This window comes from Electrona antarctica (genome assembly GCF_951216825.1).
Source record: "Electrona antarctica genome assembly, chromosome: 16".
Lineage (NCBI taxonomy): Eukaryota > Metazoa > Chordata > Actinopteri > Myctophiformes > Myctophidae > Electrona > Electrona antarctica.
In genome coordinates this window covers 43356110-43378458 of record NC_136797.1, presented here as the reverse complement: position 1 = coordinate 43378458, position 22349 = coordinate 43356110, and the positions used below count along the sequence as shown (strand labels likewise).

General features: G+C 42.5%; 2 protein-coding genes across 2 annotated transcripts in view; one reads left to right on the top strand and one right to left on the bottom strand.

Moving 5' to 3' along the window:
• Positions 1-2646, top strand: part of niban2a (niban apoptosis regulator 2a) — a 40149-nt gene extending 37503 nt beyond the window's left edge. Inside the window, exon 14 of the mRNA XM_079525123.1 lies at positions 468-2646. Coding sequence (XP_079381249.1) covers positions 468-1456 — 989 coding nt within the window. The 3' untranslated portion in view covers positions 1457-2646. The remainder of the gene's footprint in view (positions 1-467) is intronic.
• Positions 2644-20412, bottom strand: slc31a2 (solute carrier family 31 member 2). The gene is made up of 4 exons (XM_079525125.1): positions 20169-20412; positions 11584-11650; positions 10335-10614; positions 2644-4711 (listed from the first exon to the last, which is right to left on the bottom strand). The coding sequence occupies exons 1-4, from the start codon at positions 20175-20177 to the stop codon at positions 4522-4524; spliced, it is 546 nt and encodes a 181-aa protein (XP_079381251.1). The 5' UTR covers positions 20178-20412; the 3' UTR covers positions 2644-4521.
• Positions 20413-22349: the final 1937 nt, after the last annotated feature.

The following is a 22349-nucleotide window of genomic DNA, read 5'->3' as shown; positions in this document are numbered from 1 at the left end:
ATGAGGCCATTGACATTTATTTATAGTGAGATGGTGGTAGAACCCTACCCCCTTAGACAGCACTTTTTAGACTTAGATAGCATTTGATACAGACTTATAGCATGTTATGTAGACAGCACAATAATTGCATTGTATGTAGTCATAGCACTTCATAGTATATATGTACAGCATAGTATAGTATATATGTATAGTTTATATGTACAGTGTCATTATATAGAATAGATTATTCTAGCTACGTTCTTAGCTTACGCATGTTTCTTGATAAATGCTTTTTATATATGTGATGTATTCCCATGCTTTTGTTCTTGCTAAATGTAAGTCGCTCTGGATTAAGTCTGCTAAATGCCTAAATTGTAATTGAAATTGTAACTACTGGATGCAGTGGCAGAGCTGCTGGCTTCTAACCAGATTGAATAAGGGTGAAAGTGGTTCTCAGTGCAAGTTATTTTTTCATTTTCTTTCTCCAGCTGTGAAGGAAGCAGCGGTACAGAGGAGACACAATCTCTACAGAGACAGCATCATTCTAAATAACAGCGACACCAGCCTGGACCAGCTGGGGGAGAACAGCTCCGTGGACTGGGCCGCCAAATTCGGGTCAGAGGGCGATGAGTCGGGTGGCCCTCTGAGCGCTCTGGGTGTTGTGGGAGGCGCATCTGGCAGGAGGCGCAGGCAGCAGGTGGTGTCGATGATCCAACTGGACAGGGTGCCTCTGCCTTACGAGTCCTGCTTGGATGTACCAGGGGTAGAGCTGATCCCTGAGGAAGCCGAGGTCTCTGAGGACGAGGGCGACAGCGGCGAGGAGTTGGACGAAGAAGGAGACGCTGCTCCTGAGCCCAAGTCCCCCGACAGCGTGGATGAGATCCGGCACCTGATCAATCCAGTGTTCGAGTTAGTGGTGCCAGTCTCGGAGGAGACCCGGGCCGCTTCGACCGACGGCGAGCCTGTGCCAGAGGCGGGCACCATCACCCTGGAGGACGGGGTAGAGGAGGAGGTGACATTAGTCACCACTGTAGTGGAGGAAGTCATCAGGAAGTCACCTCGAGACAAGACCTCCCCACAGGAAACGGTGAAGCAGCTTGTAGGAAACGGGGAACAGGAAGCTGATGGGGAACACCGAGAAAAGGCCGTACGGGAAATAGAGATCGCGGTACAGGCAGATAACAGTGAGGTGACAGAATCAGATGCCAAGTTGGCCCCGCCATCACCGACTGGCGACTCCAGTCCCCACTGCCATGATGACAGTGGCTTTCAGTCACCAAACAATGAGGGTTTGGAAGAATGTGAGCCTCAGTCACAGATCACAAATGGGCTGAAAGGAGAGGACAAAATGGCGGACTTGGGGGACGTTGGAGTGGTTTTAGAGCAGGGAGACAATGCTCTGCACAATGACTCTGAAAATGGAGAAAACTTTGCTAAGAAAATGGCACCATATGTGGATGTTGTTTGTGAGATCTGAATGGGGAAGAACAGGAAATGATATTATAGATTTTAAGACAGGGTTTCACTTGAAGTTGGTCCTCTGTTTTCTTTGTTTCGCAAGACAGTTTTTGCATATTTTACCAGTTCCACCATCGTTCTTTTGGACATTGTTTGATTGTCTATTTGGTATACATTTTTTTAAACTAAGTTGTTTTAAGCTGTAGCTCACGATGGTCTGATGTCATTTGATCTAAATATGCTTAGGCCTATGCATGTTCTGTGTGTGTGACGAGCAAACTAGCCAGTGTGAATGTAGTCACTTATCAGAAATGTTCGATGCCACAGTGATTTCCTATTCATTTAGGCTCTAACTGAGCACCAGGCGGCGCTCTAACCAATCTGTAGATGCAAATAACTTCTTTTGTAGTTTCATACTTGTTTTTACTGGAGAAGCATTTATTTTAATCACATATGGCCTTAATATTTCAATGCTACATTTTGCAAAGATTGTCACAAAAAGCTTTTCAGTTACTCATCAACTCTTGCCGTCCTTGTTTGTTTATAGCAATGGGTAAACATTCTTGAAAAAAATACTCCTTTGCTTGTCAGGTAGAGCTACTGTAGTGTACAAAATCATATATTGAGTTTGAGTCTGAGGGAGGAATTGGCTAATGTCACACTCTGGTGGCTGTGCTCAGAACTGGGCGAGGTCTGATTAAGTAATGAAATATATTATACAAAATATAGTCCACAGTTCATAATTTTGTATTCTTCTTGTGAATGCTAAAATACTTGCTAAATACTTACTTCATTAAACATAAATTAAATGTAAGCTAGCCACACACCTTACAAGAATTAAAAAGCTCAATTAGTTAAAATATCCTGGCTGGCTCATCAAGTGTGTGGCAAACTTACCGTTTTAGAGATGTTATCTATACCTTGATCAGTTCATTATTTTTAATGGCATTTTCACCCACCCACAACTATTATTTGGAATAACCAATTGTCATTGTAAATACGTATTTGAAATTGTAGACTTAGAATAAAGTCCTTCCTAAATTACTTCATGTAAAATGGACAGTTGCATCATTTTATTTTTTGTTTATTTATTTGGAATATTATAAATATTAAGTGGCGTCAGCCTAATTGTAAACTGTATCTTATTTGTCAAGTGTTTATCTATATAAATGTGTATGGATGAATAAAACTTTATCCAGTCAGCAATTACTTGTCGAGTGTGTTTATTTTTTAAAACAATTATATACGTAGTTAAACTTTCCTTCAAAAGGGACACAAAACCGTCAGTATGTACATATAAACATTTCTGAGTACAACAATAATGTTCCATCCAACAGTACAAATCTAATCTAATTCCACAGTATAGCTTCCCCCCCATATTACACAAAATGTGTTAGATAGCTGGCAAACTCTTGAGTAGGGCATATTTCAATGGTAAACACAACTGAAATGGCAAATGTTAATGCACTGGGATTAGAGTTTTTTTTCCTGTGGTGTATAAATGACTGTCACACACAGCCACATGATGTGACTGTCAACTCTATGACACACTTGAAAACAAGAAAACAATCCGTTTCCTTAATCCTCAGTTGCACACATGATAAAATGACGTGATCACATGCTCCGGTACAATCAAGTCCTCAAACTGTGAATTATCTTGTCTTATGACTGACTACTACCAGCAGTTACACTCGGTTCCCTCTGCAGGTTTCATATAGAACATTTATACAAATAAATAAAATAAAAAACTTTTCCAAAAGTGTTGCCAACTTGCAATTATAGGAAAAACTGCTTACTCCGGATTTTCAAGGGTTCTATACTAGGTCCGCCTCCTGTTTTTGCTGTACACTAAATATAAAGGTTTACGAAAGCCGATCTACAAGCTCGCACTGAAGACTCCCCGCAGAATAGGGAGGCTACCGTTCATGTGGTTCATAGGTCAGGATCCTACAAGGTCAAAGGAGCACTGGGTTTTGTCTTAGAATTAAATGATAATTAAAAAAACCTTTGCATCTTCATTTGGTTTGACTGATAAGTACAAGACAACAGCATGTTAGAGTTTGCTTAAAGATCCTGACAGGCCTATACTATCGTAGACTTCTCTGAAAGCACAGGTTGAAGCACAACATACTGTGTGGTACTACTGCCTATTATGTATCATATGTTATTTGAATTTCAGGGTTTTACTACTTTGTCACAATTTACTTCATCAATGAACATGTCAGGTATCAAGATGTCTAAAAACTAAGTTAAAATATGGACATAAGACGTTTGTTTGTTCTTCCCGACAGCAACGATAGATTGATCGTATGCACAGCATGACTGAATGACAGCGAACAGAAACTTTAGTACCAAAGTAACCAAACATGGAAATGGAAAGAAAAGCGCCACGAATTATGTTTTACCCCTGTGGCTAAATCCATCTATTCTCTATTGCTTTATGATAATGATAATGTTGACAAAACAGTGTCAATTTCCTCAAGGCGACTCCAAATATATTTTCTCCCCCACATTGCAGTTGCTTCAGGTTTAACCAGTTCACATCAAACTTATCTAGGTGTATATGTGAAGACTTTTGCAGTTGGGAAGCAAGTCAAACACTGGAAGGTCATTAATACCTAACCAGCAACAGGCCATGACTCATGTAGCCCTGTTACAAGAAAAAACAATGCAGTCATGTTAGTTACACATTCAAGGCCATTCCCATCACGCTTTGTAAATATGGAGAAGTGAGATTCAAAAGTATGCTTTTCTACAGACCAAGGAATGGAGAACCTGACTGTTGCAAAGTCCCTTTGGGTGCTCTCACTGTGATTCTTACGTCGATGCTCAAATAACGTCCTGTTGAACCGTGATAGACTTGATTCCTGCCGAAATCACATTTACACCGTAGCCTAATGTATATGTGTTGGGGTTATTATGCATGCATGTTTGGCAAGCAACGTGGCAATATGCTTTAGTCTGTTTTTTTCTTTCTTTCCTTTTATCTCATAACCGTTGTTTTCAATCAGAAATAACACGGCTTTCCCCATTGGATATCTGATCCATTCAACAACTACAATTTTTTTTTTTTTTAAAACACTCTCAGTCTCTGTGCATTCCGGGCTGCACCATGGAACCCAGGAGAGGGAACGCAATGAAGTAGCCCAGGACCGAGCCGAAGATGACTCCCAGGAAGATCCACGTGTTGTAGGACATGACGCAGAGCATCAGCATGTAGCCCAGAGTCACCTGGAGCACATGGAGCACCGTCTGGACGCCGTGCAGCAGCCATCTGAGGAAGGAAATCATTCCCTGAATTTTACTCAGTGGTGGAAAAAGTAACTCGATTGTTTTTACTTGAGTAAAAAGTATCAATATTGCAATGTAGAACTACTCCGTTACAAGTAAAAGTTCCGGAATTCAAAATGTACTTGAGTAAAAGTACAAAAAAGTGTTGGCATCAAAATGCACTTAAAGTACCAAAAGTACTCATTGTGCAGAATGTCTCGTTTAAAGTTTTAAAATGTATTAAAAAGTGTTCATGTACGTTTTTGAAATAATAATCAAAGTAACTAGTTACTACTAGCAACTAAAGTTTTCAAATATATGTAGTGGAGTAGAAGTAAAAGTATTGGAAACACTCAAGTAAAGTACAAATACTTCAAATAAGTACAGTACTCAAGTGTACTTAGTTTCTTTACACCACTGAATTTGACCACTTAAGCACTATTTCACAAATGGCTTCACAGACAGGATCCTGTCAATAAAATCATTATTCTTCTATATCTGCCAGTCAGTGTTGTGATGCCTCCTAATCCATTTTCAGACTTGCATTCCCTACCTAATTTGAATCCCCCTTTATAGCTTTTAACTAGGCACAGCACTCACAGCGCTAACTGACAACTGGCTTAAAAATATTGACAAGAAGTCAATGGTGGGTGCTGTGCTTTTGGACTTTAGTGCGGCATTCGATGTGATAGATCATGAGTTGCTGCTCAGGAAGTTATCGGCATATCATTTTAAAGAAAGTGCTATTGAATTAATGAAAAGTTATTTGGTCAACAGGCAACAATGTGTAGTGTTTAATGGTACATTGTCAGAGATTGTGACTCCTCAATGTGGCGTCCCCCAGGGAAGTTGCCTAGGTCCATTGCTTTACTCAATCTTTGTTAATGATTTACCACATGTACTAAAAAGTGCATGTATGGAAATCTATGCAAATGACACTACAATGTATGTATCAAGTGAAAATTCTGTTTCTGTTAATATGCTGTTACAAGAGGAGTTAATGCTGGTTTCTAACTGGGTCAATGAAAATAGGCTAAAACTGAATGTTTTAAAAACAAAGAGTATTATGCTGGGTTCTAGACATATGCTGAGATCTAATCCTGAACAGAGTCTGGTTTTACAAGGTACTGCTATTGAACAGGTTAAAGAGGCCAAGTTGTTGGGCGTGATTATTGATGAAACTCTTTCGTGGTCGATGCAAATTAGTAAAATGGTATCTAAAATGAGTAGAAACATTTCAATGATAAGAAGAGGAGCACATCTGTTGACTAGTTCAACTGTTAAACGTGTATTACAATCACTAGTTTTGTCCAGTCTTGATTACTGCCCAACAATTTGGTCTAGTGCTTCAAAAAAGGATTTGCAAAAACCTCAGCTCACTCACAGGGCAGCATGCCTCGCTCTGCACTGTTCTGGGAGAACTAGTGTTGAGTGGATGCATGCTGCCCTGTCATGGATGAGAGTGGATCAAAGGTTGGCTTGTAGCCTTGTGACATTTCTGTTTAATATATATCATTCTGGTAAACCTACACAGTTGTTTCTACAGATACAACCCACCAATACTAGACATAGCTATGCCACCTGACAGGCTATTGGTCGTCACTTTACTCCACCTTTGATACCTAGAACAAATGCACTTAAGAGAACAGCAATGTATAGAGCAGGAGACCATTGGAATGAGCTCCCGCCACATATTATTAATATAGAGAATAAATCAAGCTTTAAAAAGAAATTGAAGGCAGCAGTGATTAGGAAAGAAATAATGTTTAGTTAGATTGGTGAGTGTTTGATTTCAATTAATAGGATATACAATGTTTGTAAAATTGTTGTATAAATTTGTTGTAATGTAATATATTTTCTAGAATGCATGAAGACTGAAAGCTTCAATTATTTTTGTTTTGTTTTGTTTTTAACTATGTAATGAAAAAATACATTGTATTATGTTTTAAATTGATTGTATGAGTGTTTGGACCCCAGGAAGAGTAGTCTTCACTGTAGTGAGGACTAATGGGGATCCGTAATAAACAATAAACTACCGGTACTTTTTCTTAATATAGTTGATTTTGTTGTTTTGTACTTTTGACTTTGAGTACTTGAATGCACTATATAAATTGTGGAAAAAAAAAGGATCTGTTGAGTAGGTTTCACTAAAACGTATACATTTTAATTTAGTTATCCTTTTACTATGATGCCCCTATGGAATCTTGAACCATTCTTGATAGAAAGCCTTATATCTTGTCTTTTAAGCTCTGAAAGTAAGATATTTATAATTTGAAAAATAATGCGTCACTGGAAAATGAGACTTTCGTGGGTTGTTTTAGTCTCAGATTTAGTCCGACGGAGGGACACAGTATAACTCTATGGGGACACAAAAGTAGGACCCGGAAGTATATCTGGAGGGGGCGCTTACGTCACGGCTAAAATACTTGAATACATGACAGCAGCATGTGTGGCAGCCAATCAGGACTAGGTCCTCAGTATGACTCATGTATGACTAGGTCTCCTACATTTCATGAGCCGTTGGTGTGACAAAAATCACACCAATGTGAAGTGAGCAGTGGCTTTGGAGTCAAGCACAGTTGTGGTCTTAATAGAATGTTCAACCTCTGGGTGTAACACAAAACAAGAAGAAATATATATATATATATCTGTACTTAGACATACAGACATATATACATACATTGCTGTACTTAGACATATAGACATACATATGGACACCGACACACATAGCTGTGCATAGGAGACGGTGCCAATGCAAAAAAAGTCAATATGTTGTTACCTTTTCATTTTACAGATAGACATACAGATATGAATACAGAGAGACATACAGATATGAATACAGAGATACATAGGTGGACTGGAGGCAAGTGATCCTGCTAAACAAATACTAACATATATCATCAACAGTACCATACATGACTTATGTGCCGGGTACACGAGGACGTCGCGGGCTGTTCCCCGCCTAAGTTTGCGAACGATATAAAACTTTACTGCGTCTACATTGCGGTTATGTTAATTATGTACGACGTCCACTCGAGACCGGTAAACTGCTCCGTTTTCAAGATAAAGATGCAGTACACATGGCTGGCCTGTAGATGGCCATCAAAAAAAAGAAAAAGCTTCTAAAAGTAGGCTATATGAAAGCGTTGGTATTTCACACAGGTGTTGCCAAATAACTAATTATCTTGATCAGATGCGCATATGCGTCATATCAATTTAATGAGCAGAGCAGTGCTGCTTCTCTCTCTGAGTCTGCACACACTGACTGACCAGCTAAAGTGTATGCCTACTAAACCATAATATATGACAAACCTTGGATTAATTCTTCTGAAAACAGCAGCAAGCACAAAGTAAGTGAGAGAGAGAGAGAGTGTGAGAGAGAGAGAGAGAGCGTGCGCGCAGCATCTCTCTCTCTCTCTCTCTCTCTGTGACTGCGTCTGACACAGACGCGGTCAATAATATATAGCATAAATAATAGGCCAAATATAACACTTTCCCTCTATCTGTGATCAGCTCCTCACACACAACTCCTCTCTCGTGCATGCCTGCGCAATCTCAGCAACTGTTTGCGTGCGTGCGGGCTGCAGATCGGCTATTTTTGGAGAAGAGATTTATAGACATTATGTGCAAATATAAAATAGCTGTGATACTTATATGTAAGTGGTTATGGTGAAATAAACCATTAACACTGGTTAGTTTGGAGGGGGCGAGGGGACTATGACATCACCGTTTCAGCAAATTAGGCGGCATTCGCTGTACACACGGAGACGTGAAAGTCGCGTCTCCAAACTTTCCCACTCTGGAAGGTAGTTTCAAAATTAGCCGTTAAAGTCCCCCAAAACGCCGTCTCCGTGTGACAAAAAGGGCAGATCGGCTAATTACTTGCCCGAGAAACACCGAAATCGTCCTCGTCTGGATTACCCCTTATACAATACACTGTCATAGTGGAAACCACAGTATGAAACATGTAATGATAAGGACTAGGCTAACACTCAAGGTTGTGAGGTTACAGAATAGCCAACTTGACTTTTCAGTGACACTGAAGTCCTTTGTTTGACTAAGTAAAGTTTGTTACTCAATGACAAAGTAAAGTATGGGGAAATCCTAACGCAGACCAGCAGCTGCTTTAGAGAGATTTGGGGGAGTTTTGAGAACCATTTTCTCATTACTCTCCCAATCAACTATTTTCTTTTCTAGATAGAACAAAAGTGTGTGTGTCTAATGTCTAAGCTTAGCAACGTTCATAATCATTTCACAAGACGTAGTACCACAGACCTTGTACCTGTCAATTTTAGTAGCTGTAGGGGAAAAACTCCTTTTTATAATTGTGGCGATTATGAATCAGTCGCGGGAGTGAGTTGTGTGTGTGCAGACCGGTGCTGTGTTTGTGAAGACGGCAGTTGCCCATTTAAAGTTAGCCCAGATAAACAGTAAACAGTAGAGCCATTCTAAACAACGGACGATCGCCTGCCATCAACTCAGGGACGTCCGTGCCGGGGGCATAGAACGGCCGCTTGTTTTCTGGGTAAAACCCTTTAAATATGGTGTGAATTGTGTATACATATATACCCTGAGTGAAACCAGGGTATATATAGCTGTAAGGTGGAATATGTTACCCAAAAAGCTTAAAACTACCAACTCAACTTTTAAGTCCTCCCTGAAAATATGGCTGAATAGCAGTTAGAACTAACTTAAAGTAAACCTCATACCAGTTACCGCAGGATACCTACCCTATCTTCTGTTTCAGTTGCCCCAGTCTTTTTAATTGTAAATGTTTTTAGCTTTACTATTACTTTAAATTATTGTACATTGAATGCTGTATCTTTTAACTATTGCATATCCTCCTGACTTGTGTTATCTAACACACTCATACACACACACACACACACACTCATTTATTGTTGCGTTTCATTTTTAACCCATTTAGACCGCACGACGTGTGGGAACGCCATAACAAATCCGACGGGTTGCTACACACGTCCTAGCGCATTTTCAATGATATCAAACGATATCTAAGGCCACCATACTCTTCGCTCATCCGCGGTCCCGTTCACTGCTGCAGAAATAATCCCTCGTATCTCCTAATCTAGGGAGCTCTCCGTGGTTTTGATCAGATGGATATACTGACTTCTGACCTGCCTCTCGTTCAAAATATGAACGTGAGGGATCATCGAGCGATTTTATTGTAACGACAGCAAGGTAAGCAAGCAAAAATATGTCTCCCGATTTTTGTCCGGAACGGAAGGGGGGGCTTTACAGAGTAAAAGCGGCCATATCTTCCCGGCATCCCGAGCTTTTGTGTTAAAGGGACTGCAATGGGAAAAAAGCTGTTGGCTTTCTTGCATTTATCCTGTTGATGGTGGTGTATAATTCATTATGTGTATTTTCTGTACATGTAAACATTGTCAATAAAATATCAAAGTGTTTGCATACAAGCTACGACTTCAAATGCAGGACTGTGATTTCACGAGATGCACCTTCATTGCGTTAAAGCCACCAGGAACGCCTCTTCAACATCTCCAATCTTTCCATGCGATGTGATCACCTTGATCACATCTTTGATTATGACCTCCCCCATCCCATCCACACAGATAATAGCGGGCTCTTTTGTACGAGGGCAGCCTCACCTGTTCACGTTTAGTTGAGTAGCCGGGGCAGGTTCCATTGGAGCAAGAGAAGATTCAGAGGGACTACTACAACTGTCCAGGCCCAGACTGCCCTGTCTGACTGCACTGTCTGACGAAGTGGCGTAGATACCTTCCACCTCACCAGATAAGGGAGGTGAGGTGGAAAATTCCGACTGACGCTTAGCCAGCATATAATTCTTCATCAACCAAACCCTCCATGCTTTCAGCAGCTCGAACAGTAACGTCAGGAGGAAGACAACAAATACAGACAATACCATCCCTGCAGAGACAAAAATACATAAAGCCTTGTTTATCACAATCACAACGGGAACCCTTTTTGGGGTTCTTGTTGCTATGTACAGTATAGCAGCATAACATTTTTTCAGAAAAAGATTTAGAAGGCATTTTTAGAATCGGCCTCAGTCCTAAATGGGGTAATAAGTTATTTGCACGTCTGTTGTCTGTTGTCAACATGTTACGATGAGACACATTGTGAGCATGTACTGTAGATATGCACGTGCACACATCCAAGTATAAATCAGGCATTTAACCAACATGCATCCATTCAGGCCCACACACACACACACACACACACACACACACACACACACACACACACACACACACACACACACACACACACACACACACACACACACACACACACACACACACACACACACACACACACACACACACACACACACACACACACACACACACACACACACACACACACACACACACACACACACACACACACACACACACACACACACACACACACACACACACACACACACACACACACACACAAATATGACCTCACAGTGATCTCATCCCATTTTATTCTGGCACTAAATACAGCAACAAAACGTGATGTTGCTACCTCTGGTCAACAAGTCTTACTGTCTGCAATCACATGTGTTTAGGAGACTGTTCAGTGCAGGCTAGTTCAGTGCATTATGTAATACTGTGGAGCTCATAACAGCAGTGAAACGACTGATGTGAAGGTGTTTGTTTGTGTATACAGATCATACCGGGAAGTGTTCACCAGCATGTTCTTTTGGTTCCGTACCCTTAAAGGAGTAGTTCACCCAAAAAATGACTACTTTTCTATCAATTATCGGGTTTCAGGTTCAAATTCTTCTTCTTACTAATCAAATTATTTTTTAGATCTGCTGTTTTCAACCGAGGCGTCATTGGCACGTAAAAGTTGGAGAACCCCTGTTCTAGGGTTCAATCTTACCAGCAGGCCCACGCACGTCCCAGAAATCAAAGAGCAGCTTCACGCTGGTTGACACATCAAAGGTCATCTGCAAAGCAAACACAGGACAGGTACCATCAATACAAAATGTACTCTTAGTCATAACCAACCATGCACCAGTTAACTACTAAGATAGGGCCAAAATACAGTGTTTTTTTATATGACAAGTTCAACCTGTAGTCATAAATGTAGTGGAAAGGGCCGAACTGTAAAGCTCATCATGGCCATGAGACCTTTGGTATATCTAGTCTTGAGTTGTTTTTGTTGTTTGTCACAAAACACAAAATAAAAATAAAGAAAGCCAGTAAGTGCAGTGGCAAGCTGTGGAAGGAACCAATTGGCACAACAACTAAGGCAGAAAAAGGGGTACAAATTAAATTGGCTACTTCTAAATGTATGGTAAATGTGAATACAAACAAATACATTCATAAATTGACAAAATGTCACTGTGTTGAATGAAGCCATCTATCATTGAGACATCATTGAACTAGCATATAGCATAGAATATCATGTGTAATCTTATGTTACATGATGTGCTTGTAGTATAAAAATAACACTAGTATAATATAATCATTTTGTGCTGGCCACATCCTTGAGGACATTTGGTTCATTTAGTTTAAAAAGAACATCTTATCTAGTGTAGACAGACTGTCATACTCCCTTTTCAACACAAACAGGACATTTTCATAGAACTGGAAAAAATGTTGGTTGTTCAAAGTGAATAGAATGTATTGTTTCAAGGCATGTGAAACACTTGTTTTTCAACGCAAGACCCAGTCTGCTGAATGCAATATGAGGGGTTCATCAGAATCACAGTGCAGTGCACCCCGTAGCCCAATTAATGTGCCTGTCATTTACTCTCAAATGGGTAGAAATAAGCATTCTAACAGTAGGGGTAGACTCTCTATTTTGACGTTATAGCCTATATAACGTCAAAACGATTGGGAAGATATGATACAATGGTTCTGCCACACGGAGGTGACACTTCCTGCAGCAGAGGTGACACGCCGTGAGGACGCTGCCGTCAGCCGCTCCTCTACAAACGAACTCCTCTCTAAGATCCGTCTTTTAACCACAGTTTTATCCATTTATCTTCATCCAGCATATGGATTTTAAGGTTCGGATACGCTGATTTACCTATGTGCTTTTAGCTGGACTGTCGACACTCGGACTGTCAGCACTAGCCTGTCGCTAGTTTGACAGCTAGCAGCTGCTATCAGACTCATCGTCTTGACAGCTAGCTGGCTCTAGCCTGCTTGACAGCACCCTAGCCGGGAGCTAACACCGACATCGGCAGCTTCACTACGGCAACGGATGAACAACCAATCAACAAAACCAGCACCATCAGATCTGACACCGATCCAACTCACAGGCCCAGTCTCTGGGCCTGGTTGGTAAGTCTCGCTCCTTGCCATTCCGGTTCTACAAACATCTACTTTCTGCTGTGGGCACCCGATGTGGTGCCCTCGCATGTATGTACCGCTCTGAGACGCTATCCCGGTTCACTACCTAGCCTGCTTCACCTCATCCTGTCACTTTCCACTTTTACTGGCCACAGTCTGTTTTCTTTTCAGCCGTCATCATCGTCATAATCATCATCATCATCATCATCGCCGCCGCCGCCACCACCACCACCATGACACTCACCTCATCTCACGACTGCGACAGCTGTCTCCAGTTAAAGCAGAAAGTGTCGGAACTGGAGGGAAGGATATCTACCCTCCACCAAATACAGGATGATGAACTGCTCCTGGACTCCCTGTATTCCTTTTGCCACGATCCCGTTCCGCTCCCCCATGACCCTGATGCCAGCTCCTCCGCCAAGAAGCTGGATCGGACTGTCCCCGCCACTGGACAGGAACGCCTCCGCCGCTCACCCCCGAGGATGCGGGAGCTGGACGTGACGCTCCCCGCCACTGCTCTCGATCAGCCCCACTGCCCCCCCTCCAATGACCGGGAGCTGGACGAGACAGTGACATTCCGTCACCCTCCTACACAGGAGGGAGCCAGGTCAAGAATTACACCGTCGGCCAGCTCCACCCCAGGCCCCTGGATAACAATCCCCCGAGGAAAGCAAGGGAAAGCACCGACACATCCACCTCCACCTGTATCCATTAGTAATTCCTTCTCTGTCCTCGATATGAATGAATTCCCTCCACTGATCCCGGACTCGTCATCCAACGGGCCAAGGTCTCATCTGTTAGTCCCCGCTTGCTCATTCACCACCACTAGCCACAAAAACATCCGCCATGCAATGTTGAAGTCGGCTATTAAACGCCGGTCGGACGCTCCCCCCGGGCTCCATCCGTTCAAGAAGCCCACCCTCCCCACACTGTCCAACACCTGGAAATGGCCTGGAACAAACTCCACCGCCCCCCCAGTGAATGTCTCCCCACCAACACGTCCCCCGTCACCGCAAGCTCGCATATCCACTCCACCAACACGTCCCACATCACCGCACGGCCGCGGGTCCACTCCACCGCCTCTCATTGTGATCAATAAGACCACGGCGATTATTGGAGACAGCCTCATAAAACACGTCCGATTTTTAAATTGTATTACTCTTTGTTTCCCCGGAGCCACCACCGCTCAACTCCTCCACAAACTTCCAGGTTTGCTGGCCTCACTCCCCTCCACCGTCACGACCATCATTTTCCACTCTGGCGCAAATGACCATCACTCAGAACACACCAGAATCCACTTCCAATCAGTCCTCGATCTCCTTAGTAACTGTGGCAAATTAATTTACATGTCCGGCCCACTGCCCACGATCCGACGAGGAGATGTCTCTTTCAGCCGCTTATCCACTCTCCATTATTGGCTTCAGTTCGCCTGCCACTCATATAACACACATTATATTTCCAACTTCTTTCTGTTTTGTAACCGCAGCCACTTTTACGCCCGTGACGGCCTCCATCCAAGCCGCTTTGGCTGTGAAATGTTGGCACACAACTTGCGCAACTCAGTAGCAACACAAACGTTACCAAAACAACAACAAACTGAATCTGAGCCCCACTGACTAGTGGCCACAGCTGACTCCTCCGACCACCCGTCCACATCCGGTCAACGGACTGCCACCCACAGCTCCTCCATCACCCCCTGGTGGCCGGGCGGACGTCCTACCATAATCCCCACTATAATAACACTGTCTGTTAGTCCCCCTGATAAATCCACATACACAAATACGATCCCTGTCCATATCTCCTTTAGAAATAACTATATACTCCACCGTTTACCCCCTCCATCTACACACCGTGGTGTAGTACCACAGAACCTCTACACATTAGCCAGGGAGCCCTTAGCCAAAAACAAACATGTTTCAGTAAAAATGGCATTATATAACTCTCGATCTCTAACGCAAAAAACCTCATTTCTCCACGACCTTCTTATTGACCATAAAATAGATTTTTTATTATTAACAGAGACCTGGCTCCATGTGGATGAGTTTGCCCCACTCATCGCACTCTGCCCGGAAGACTACAGCTTTTTTAGTTCACCTAGATCCTCCGGACGGACTGGGGGGGGTCTAGCTGCAGTTTTTAACAATAATTTTAAGTGCAGCCTAATTAAAACAGACCACTTTTCCAGCTTTGAGGTGCAAGCCATCAAAGTAGACTCTGTTAGCCCACTGTTAATTGCACTCATCTACCGACCACCAAAGTACCACAAGGACTTTATAGCTCAATTTTCCACATTCCTCACCAACACCACAACTAATTATGACCAAGCTCTGATTCTGGGCGACGTGAATGTTCACGTATGCTGCCCTACCAAACCCCTTGTTAACGATTTTATGCATTTAATTGAATCTTTTAACCTCACACTTTTGAACACCGGACCCACACATAGGCTGGGCCATACCCTAGATCTTATCCTATCCTATGGACTTAACGTGAACACTGTTGAGCTCATAGCTCCCTGCCTGTCAGACCACTGCACTATTATATTTAATACAACTCTACCCCCACCCCCCTCAAAACCTCAACTTCCCACTCGGTCCTCACGCCTCATTAACTCATCAACCGCCAATACATTCTCAGAAGCCCTCATAGCTGCTTCAAATAGACCTAACTGCATTATCGAGACCTCCCCCCCCCATATCACTACAGAAGAACTAACCTCCCAATTTAATTCCACCTGTGCCACCATCCTGAATTCTGTCGCCCCACTTAAAATAAAAAAATCCAAACCGAAAGGCTCCCCCTGGCTGAACGACAACACCAGAGCCCTGAGGAGGGAATGTAGAAGAGCCGAAAGGAGATGGAAAAAGGACAAGCTCCATATTTTCTTTGAAATACTCAAAAACAGTCATCTCAAATACCAAGACTCCATCAGCGCAGCAAGAACAAACTACTTCTCCAATCTAATCTCCGACAACTCCCACAACCCAAGGATCCTGTTTAAAACCATAAACTCTGTCATTCACCCGGCCCCCAGTACCAACATGGACATGTCCGAAGCAAAATGCACAGAATTCCAACAATTTTTCATCAATAAGGTCAAGAACATTCGAAACAGCATGACCCCACCCACACCTAACGCAAACAACACACCTGTCTGCTCATCCACACTAGACAGCTTTCACCCAGTCTCTCTTCCAACCCTCATCAAACTCATCTCCTCCATGAAAACTGCCACCTGCCCACTTGACATCATCCCCCCTACCCTCCTGAAGGAGGTTGTTAATACTGCATCCCCCAGCATCCTCGCCATCATGAACAGCTCCCTGGCCACCGGTACAGTTCCAACCTGCTTTAAACAAGCAGTGGTCCAGCCCCTTCTGAAAAAGCCCAACTCAGACCCCGCCCTCCCCAGTAATTACAGGCCCATCTCAAAACTGCCATTTCTCTCAAAAGTCCTGGAAAAAATTATTCTCAGTCAACTCACTCCTTACCTAAACCATAACAACATCACAGAAACATTTCAGTCAGGCTTTAAAGCCAATCACAGCACGGAGTCGGCACTACTGAAGGTGCAAAATGATCTTCTCCTCACCGCCGACTCTGGAGACTGTGCTATCCTGCTCCTCCTGGACCTCAGTGCGGCATTTGACACCGTAGACCACAGCATCTTACTCCACCGTCTTCAGCACAATACTGGCATCAATAGCACCGCCCTGGCCTGGTTTTCATCTTACCTCAACAACAGAACCTTCACAGTTAACATCGGCAGCTTCACCTCCCCACCCGCCCATCTGTCGTGCGGGGTCCCACAGGGATCGATCTTGGGCCCCATTTTATTTTCCATATACATGCTCCCCCTAGGCCAAATCATCCACAAACATAATATCTCATTCCACTGCTACGCAGATGATACACAACTCTACCTTCCCCTGAAACCAAACAACCACTCACAACTGGACAACCTAAGGAACTGCCTCACAGATATTAAACACTGGATGTCACAAAACTTTCTGCAGTTAAACGATACCAAATCGGAAATCATAATATTTGGTCCACCTGACTCCACCGCACAGATCCAGACGGACCTAGGCAACCTCTCCCACCTGGTCAAACCTCACGCAAAAAACCTGGGTGTGTTTTTCGACTCAGAATTCAAACTAGATAAACAAGTAAATGCAGTTGTTAAATCAAGCTTCTTCCACCTCCGCTCCATAGCCAAAATAAAACCATTTCTCTCCACTCCCAACTTAGAAACCGTCATTCATGCCCTCATAACATCCCGTTTAGATTACTGCAATTCCCTGTTCACCGGTATCAGTCAGTCAGCCCTAAACCGCCTCCAACTTGTCCAGAATTCAGCAGCTAGGCTCTTAACTGGCACCAAGAAGAGAGACCACATCACCCCCGTCCTGGCTTCCCTCCACTGGTTACCAGTGAAATTCAGAATTCATTTCAAATCCCTTTTATTTGTTTATAAAGCTCTGAATGGCCTAGCCCCTGTCTACATCACAGACCTGGTAAAATACCCCCCCACCACTAGGCACCTCAGATCCACAGACCTTGAACTCTTAGACGTCCCAACAACCAAGCTGAGGCTCAGAGGTGACCGTGCCTTTTCAGTTGCAGCCCCTAGGCTGTGGAACACCATCCCCTACTCCATCAGAACCTCCCCCTCCATTGACATTTTTAAATCCAGACTTAAAACCCTGTTTTACTCCCAAGCATTTGATTCCCCGTGACCTTGTTTGTTTTTGTTTTGTTTTTTTGTTTTTTAATAGTATATTGTTTGATTATTTTTTAATTTTCTATCTGTGGTGTTGATGAAATGTCTGTACAGCACTTTGGTACAATGGAAATTGTTTTTAAATGTGCTTTATAAATAAAGGTGATTTGATTTGATTTGATATATATATATATTATTATTATGTGGGATTGTCAAGTCAGATATTCTACATTATTTACAGTTCAGTTAACTGTTGCACCCATATTGCTATGCAGAAACGAGGACACCACATCTCCTCTGCCGGCTTCAATCAGGCTTTAGTAACAGGTGTCTTGACTACTCAACACTCCCATTACGATACGGCACGCTTCACAAGAACAGCTCCAGGTGCTCCAGAACAATGCTGACCTTATTCTTCTTCCACTCAACGTCACTGACCCGAGACTGGGAGCAAAGCAGCACACTGTACTCAGTACTTCATTACACCCTGCCTTTTGTCTGACATGTTCTCTGGTGCAAATGGCTTAGAAATTAATTTGATTACTGATAGAATATTGTTTGACTGTTGTTTTATTGAATTAGAGACGAGAAAATACAATAAAATGTGTTGCTTTCACCAGCAGGAAAATAAAGCATAAGACAACTAGCCTATTGATGTGTAAAAGTACTAAGTAGTCTTGGGAATCAGGTCATGGAACCGATCCCCTGTTTCCCCTGGCCTGTACATGACACTAGTATGTCACATTATGATGTATGATGTACACTAGTATGTTGCAGCGATGCTGAGTGCCAACTGCCAAGCAGGGAGGCATTAGGTACCATTCCTATAGCCTAGTCAGGGTTCCTTATCATCGACTTCAAGCGACATGGGATGCAATCTGATTTACCCTGACTTACCCCTGTGCCGCGCTGTGGCTATGACGCTGACATATTCCAAAAGAAGCATATGAACGCTATAGGAGCGTCGGAACAGAGCGCCGGAACTGGCTATCTGCGCGTTCCTGCCTCTGTCGCAGGTAGCCAGCCACGGTTATGGAGGCGGTACAATAGGATGTCAATAAGGAAGTCAAGGAAGGAAGGAAGAGAGCTGCCAAAACGGTCGTACAAACATTAAAAATACTTAATGGCTTCTGAGCCGTTCGCGGGGGGGGGGGGGTCAGAGGGTTCGTTGTCTCCTATAGCGTTCATATGCTTCTTTTGGAATATGTCAACGTCATAGCCACAGCGCGGCACAGGGGTAAGTCAGGGTAAATCAGATTGCATCCCATGTCGCTTGAAGTCGATGATACCGGACCCGGGTTAGGTAGGGGTCCAAAGGAGCTCAACCCGGGGGGTCCGGAGACGGGCTAAGGGGGAGACTAACCACAAAGCCACTGAGCTGCTAATGTTGTCGTTTACATTTCCTTCCTAAAGTGTATGATACAAAGCCAACTCTGCACCTAATCTGTTCAGAATATTGATGGTTTACAAACTTTGCATGGATACCTTGCATACCATGAAATCATGAATGCCATGAAACGGAATTTGCAATTGCAATACAAACAAATGCCTATTCAGCCGATCATGCCCACATCAATTTGGACTAGTATTCATTCAATAAAGCATGTTCTGTTCTCTGCTCCATGGTGTGACTGACAGAGGTCAGAGAGAGAGAGAGAGTGTGTGTGTATGGAGAGAGTGAATGAGCTAATTTAACTAGTTAAACTAGTTAGTTAAATTAACTTTAGTGTCAATTCAAATAAGACGCCTGACAAGTGGCACGTTGACAAACTGAAGCTATTTCAAGTTTAATAGAACTTAGACGCAATTTAATTTGAAACAAGCTGGCCTAATGAGATACATAATGGCAGAAATAAGGAAAACCACCTGTACAAAATAGAGAAGAACCTTCAGATAACCTGCTTGGATTAGTAGCGGTTTTCCATTGAGCGTAAATTAAACCGCTTCATTCCTTGCACTTTTCAGAAAAGCTCAGAAATAGCTAGCCCCATATGTGCCCTCTCTGTAGCTCGGAGCTACAGAATGAGCGTAGGGAGAGGGCACATATGGGGCTAAGAAATAGCCACCACGTGCAGATATTGATATCTGAATCGCTTTTATATATATATATAGTCTGAATTAAACCCACCGGACGTACATGGTGTTCCTAACCAGTTCCTAGCCCCCTTTCGGGACCCAAATACGGGCTAATGGTGTTCAGAGTGCGTTTTTCACTTTGTGTATGTCGGTGGGTGGGTGTGCGTACTTGTGCATTTAGTTTGTTCTCGGACTCGGATATAATAAACACAATGAAAGGTTTAACATACACAGAACGTATTACCGACATAATTCAGTTACATCCGGAATGTATAATAATGTCTACAGGCTAGCATGGAAGTATAGTTTTTGAATAAGCGAATGGTTAAAAGTTATTGGCTTTTTGAAAATAGCATAACACGTACCTGCATCATGGCTAGTTTTGATGTAAGCAGACACAACGGGAGAAACTAAAGCAAGCAGTCAGTGAAGATTGTTCCAGTTCTCCATGATCACAGAGCAATCAAGTTCATTGTGTCGGTTGGATGTGGTCGCTTCATTGTCAAACTCAACAATCTTCTTGCAAACACACTGGTCTGAGGCCGCCACCATCATCATTTTGTCTCGTGACGCCGCGACAAGAAACTGGGAATGATGGGAAATTTTTGTTGTTGTGTGAGCCTCAGCTCAGCCTACAGTTCAAGTGCGACCTCTGTCTGTTGTACTGTGGAACTGAAGTTTCATTCAGAATTTAGAAGCAGAATTTGATTATCATCTGGTGACTTCGCCAGATTGTCAGGTTACATTCTTCGTATGGCCTTTATTTGGAATCGTCAAGCAAGACGTTAGAGAGTGAATAGTCTACAAATTAATTAATTAAAAAAAATAAAAACTTTAGAGCCTAAAGAAAATGAATGTGATTGAATGAACCCTGCCTAGAGTCACATTTAGTCCATTATTTATTTACACAAAATAGTGTATAGTGTCTCTGTGTGTGTGTGTGTGGTTAATAACAGTGGGACTGAAGACTATGATGGATGGCTGAGGTCAGGTGGACCATCATTTTTTGTGTCCTCTGCAGGGCCCTGCTGCTGGTGCAGTTACGCCACCTTGTGGTTAGTTGTAGACTCTGCAGAGGCTTGGTGTGGCCAGGACATCTGATTGATTGATTGATTGATTGATTGATTGAAAATGTAATTCACTGTTTGCAAAATGGGTACATTTCAAATCAACGAAAGTACAGGTCAATACAAAATCAAATCTGCTACGAGGATAAAACCAGAAAAAGCACTAAGACTTGTGTGGGAGTGAGCGGCGCTCTTATCATCATTACATTCCGGGCTGAGCACATTCAGTGCTCGTACAAACAAACACACACACAAACACACACACACACACACACACACACACACACACACACACACACACACACACACACACACACACACACACACACACACACAGTCACACAGTCACACACACAAAGCTGTGCATATAGGGGGGCTAGCACACCTCAAAAATAGGGGAGGGGGGACTTTACAGGGGCCAGTTTCAAATTGCTGCTGGATTTGCCTCCAGGATGGAGCCTATAGTTTGGTAATTCCATTTTTTCTTGTGATAATATTGTCACCTACTTTAACTGAGAAGCCGTCGGCTTTGCTGAGATTACTATTCGATCCAAAGAGAATGGATTTTTCCCAGGTGTAGTGAAATCCGATACCAGCAGGTCCGAGTCATCCGCGAACAGGAACAAATTGACCTTGGACACGTGCACTGAACTGACTTGGAGACAGTATCAAAAATCTTTCGACTCATACAACCCAAATTATGACTATATATGCGGTAAAAAAAAGAGAAAATAAAGCCAGATTGATCTTATTTCTGATTTCCTGATTTCCAGATTGATCTTATTTCTGATGTATGTATTAATAGAACGTGTGCCTTCTTTACACGTTTGACACGATAGAAATAAACTACTAAAAGGTACAACATATATATTATATATATATATATTGTTCCTGTAGACAAGATTCTAACCCAAACTATTATTTCTATCACATCCAGTATTATTATAATTATTATTTTTTATTCTTACTTTTTATTACTATTACCTTTGTTACCTTTGTTGTGTTGTTATTTTACTGTTCTGCAGAAGTATGCTTGTATTTGCACAAGTGACAAATAAAGTTATTTTTAAACAAACTTTTGATGTATATACGGAACATAAACTACTGTGAAGCTGTTCAGAAAAAGTTTACCTAACTTTGCTACTACAGGGAAAACATGCACATGTAAATATGTTACTATTTTTTTTACTCTTTGATTGCTCTTTCTTGCACTCTTTATTCTATCCCTTTGTTTGCTGTGTTTTTGTTGTTTTGAATGTTGTTATGTTATCTATGCTGCTGCATTGTCCGAAGGAAGCCAAACCAAAATAAGTTTTACTCTTATGTACACAAGATGTAGCAAAAAGTACCTTCTTGGTTCTTGATCAGGTCCCAATACCGAGGCCTGCTGACTGTGTCGGTACCACCAGTATCTTGATCATAGGGCCGATTGGTTGTAAGTGTTGGTTGTAAGCTCAGCACCTTAAACTCACCATATTA

Coding starts and splice junctions, on each gene's coding strand:
- slc31a2 (XM_079525125.1), bottom strand. Junction 10,615..11,583: donor GGACGTGCGTGGGCCTGCTG/GTAAGATTGAAC, acceptor TTGTCTCTGCAG/GGATGGTATTGTCTGTATTT. Junction 4,712..10,334: donor ACTCAACTAAACGTGAACAG/GTGAGGCTGCCC, acceptor TTCCTTCCTCAG/ATGGCTGCTGCACGGCGTCC.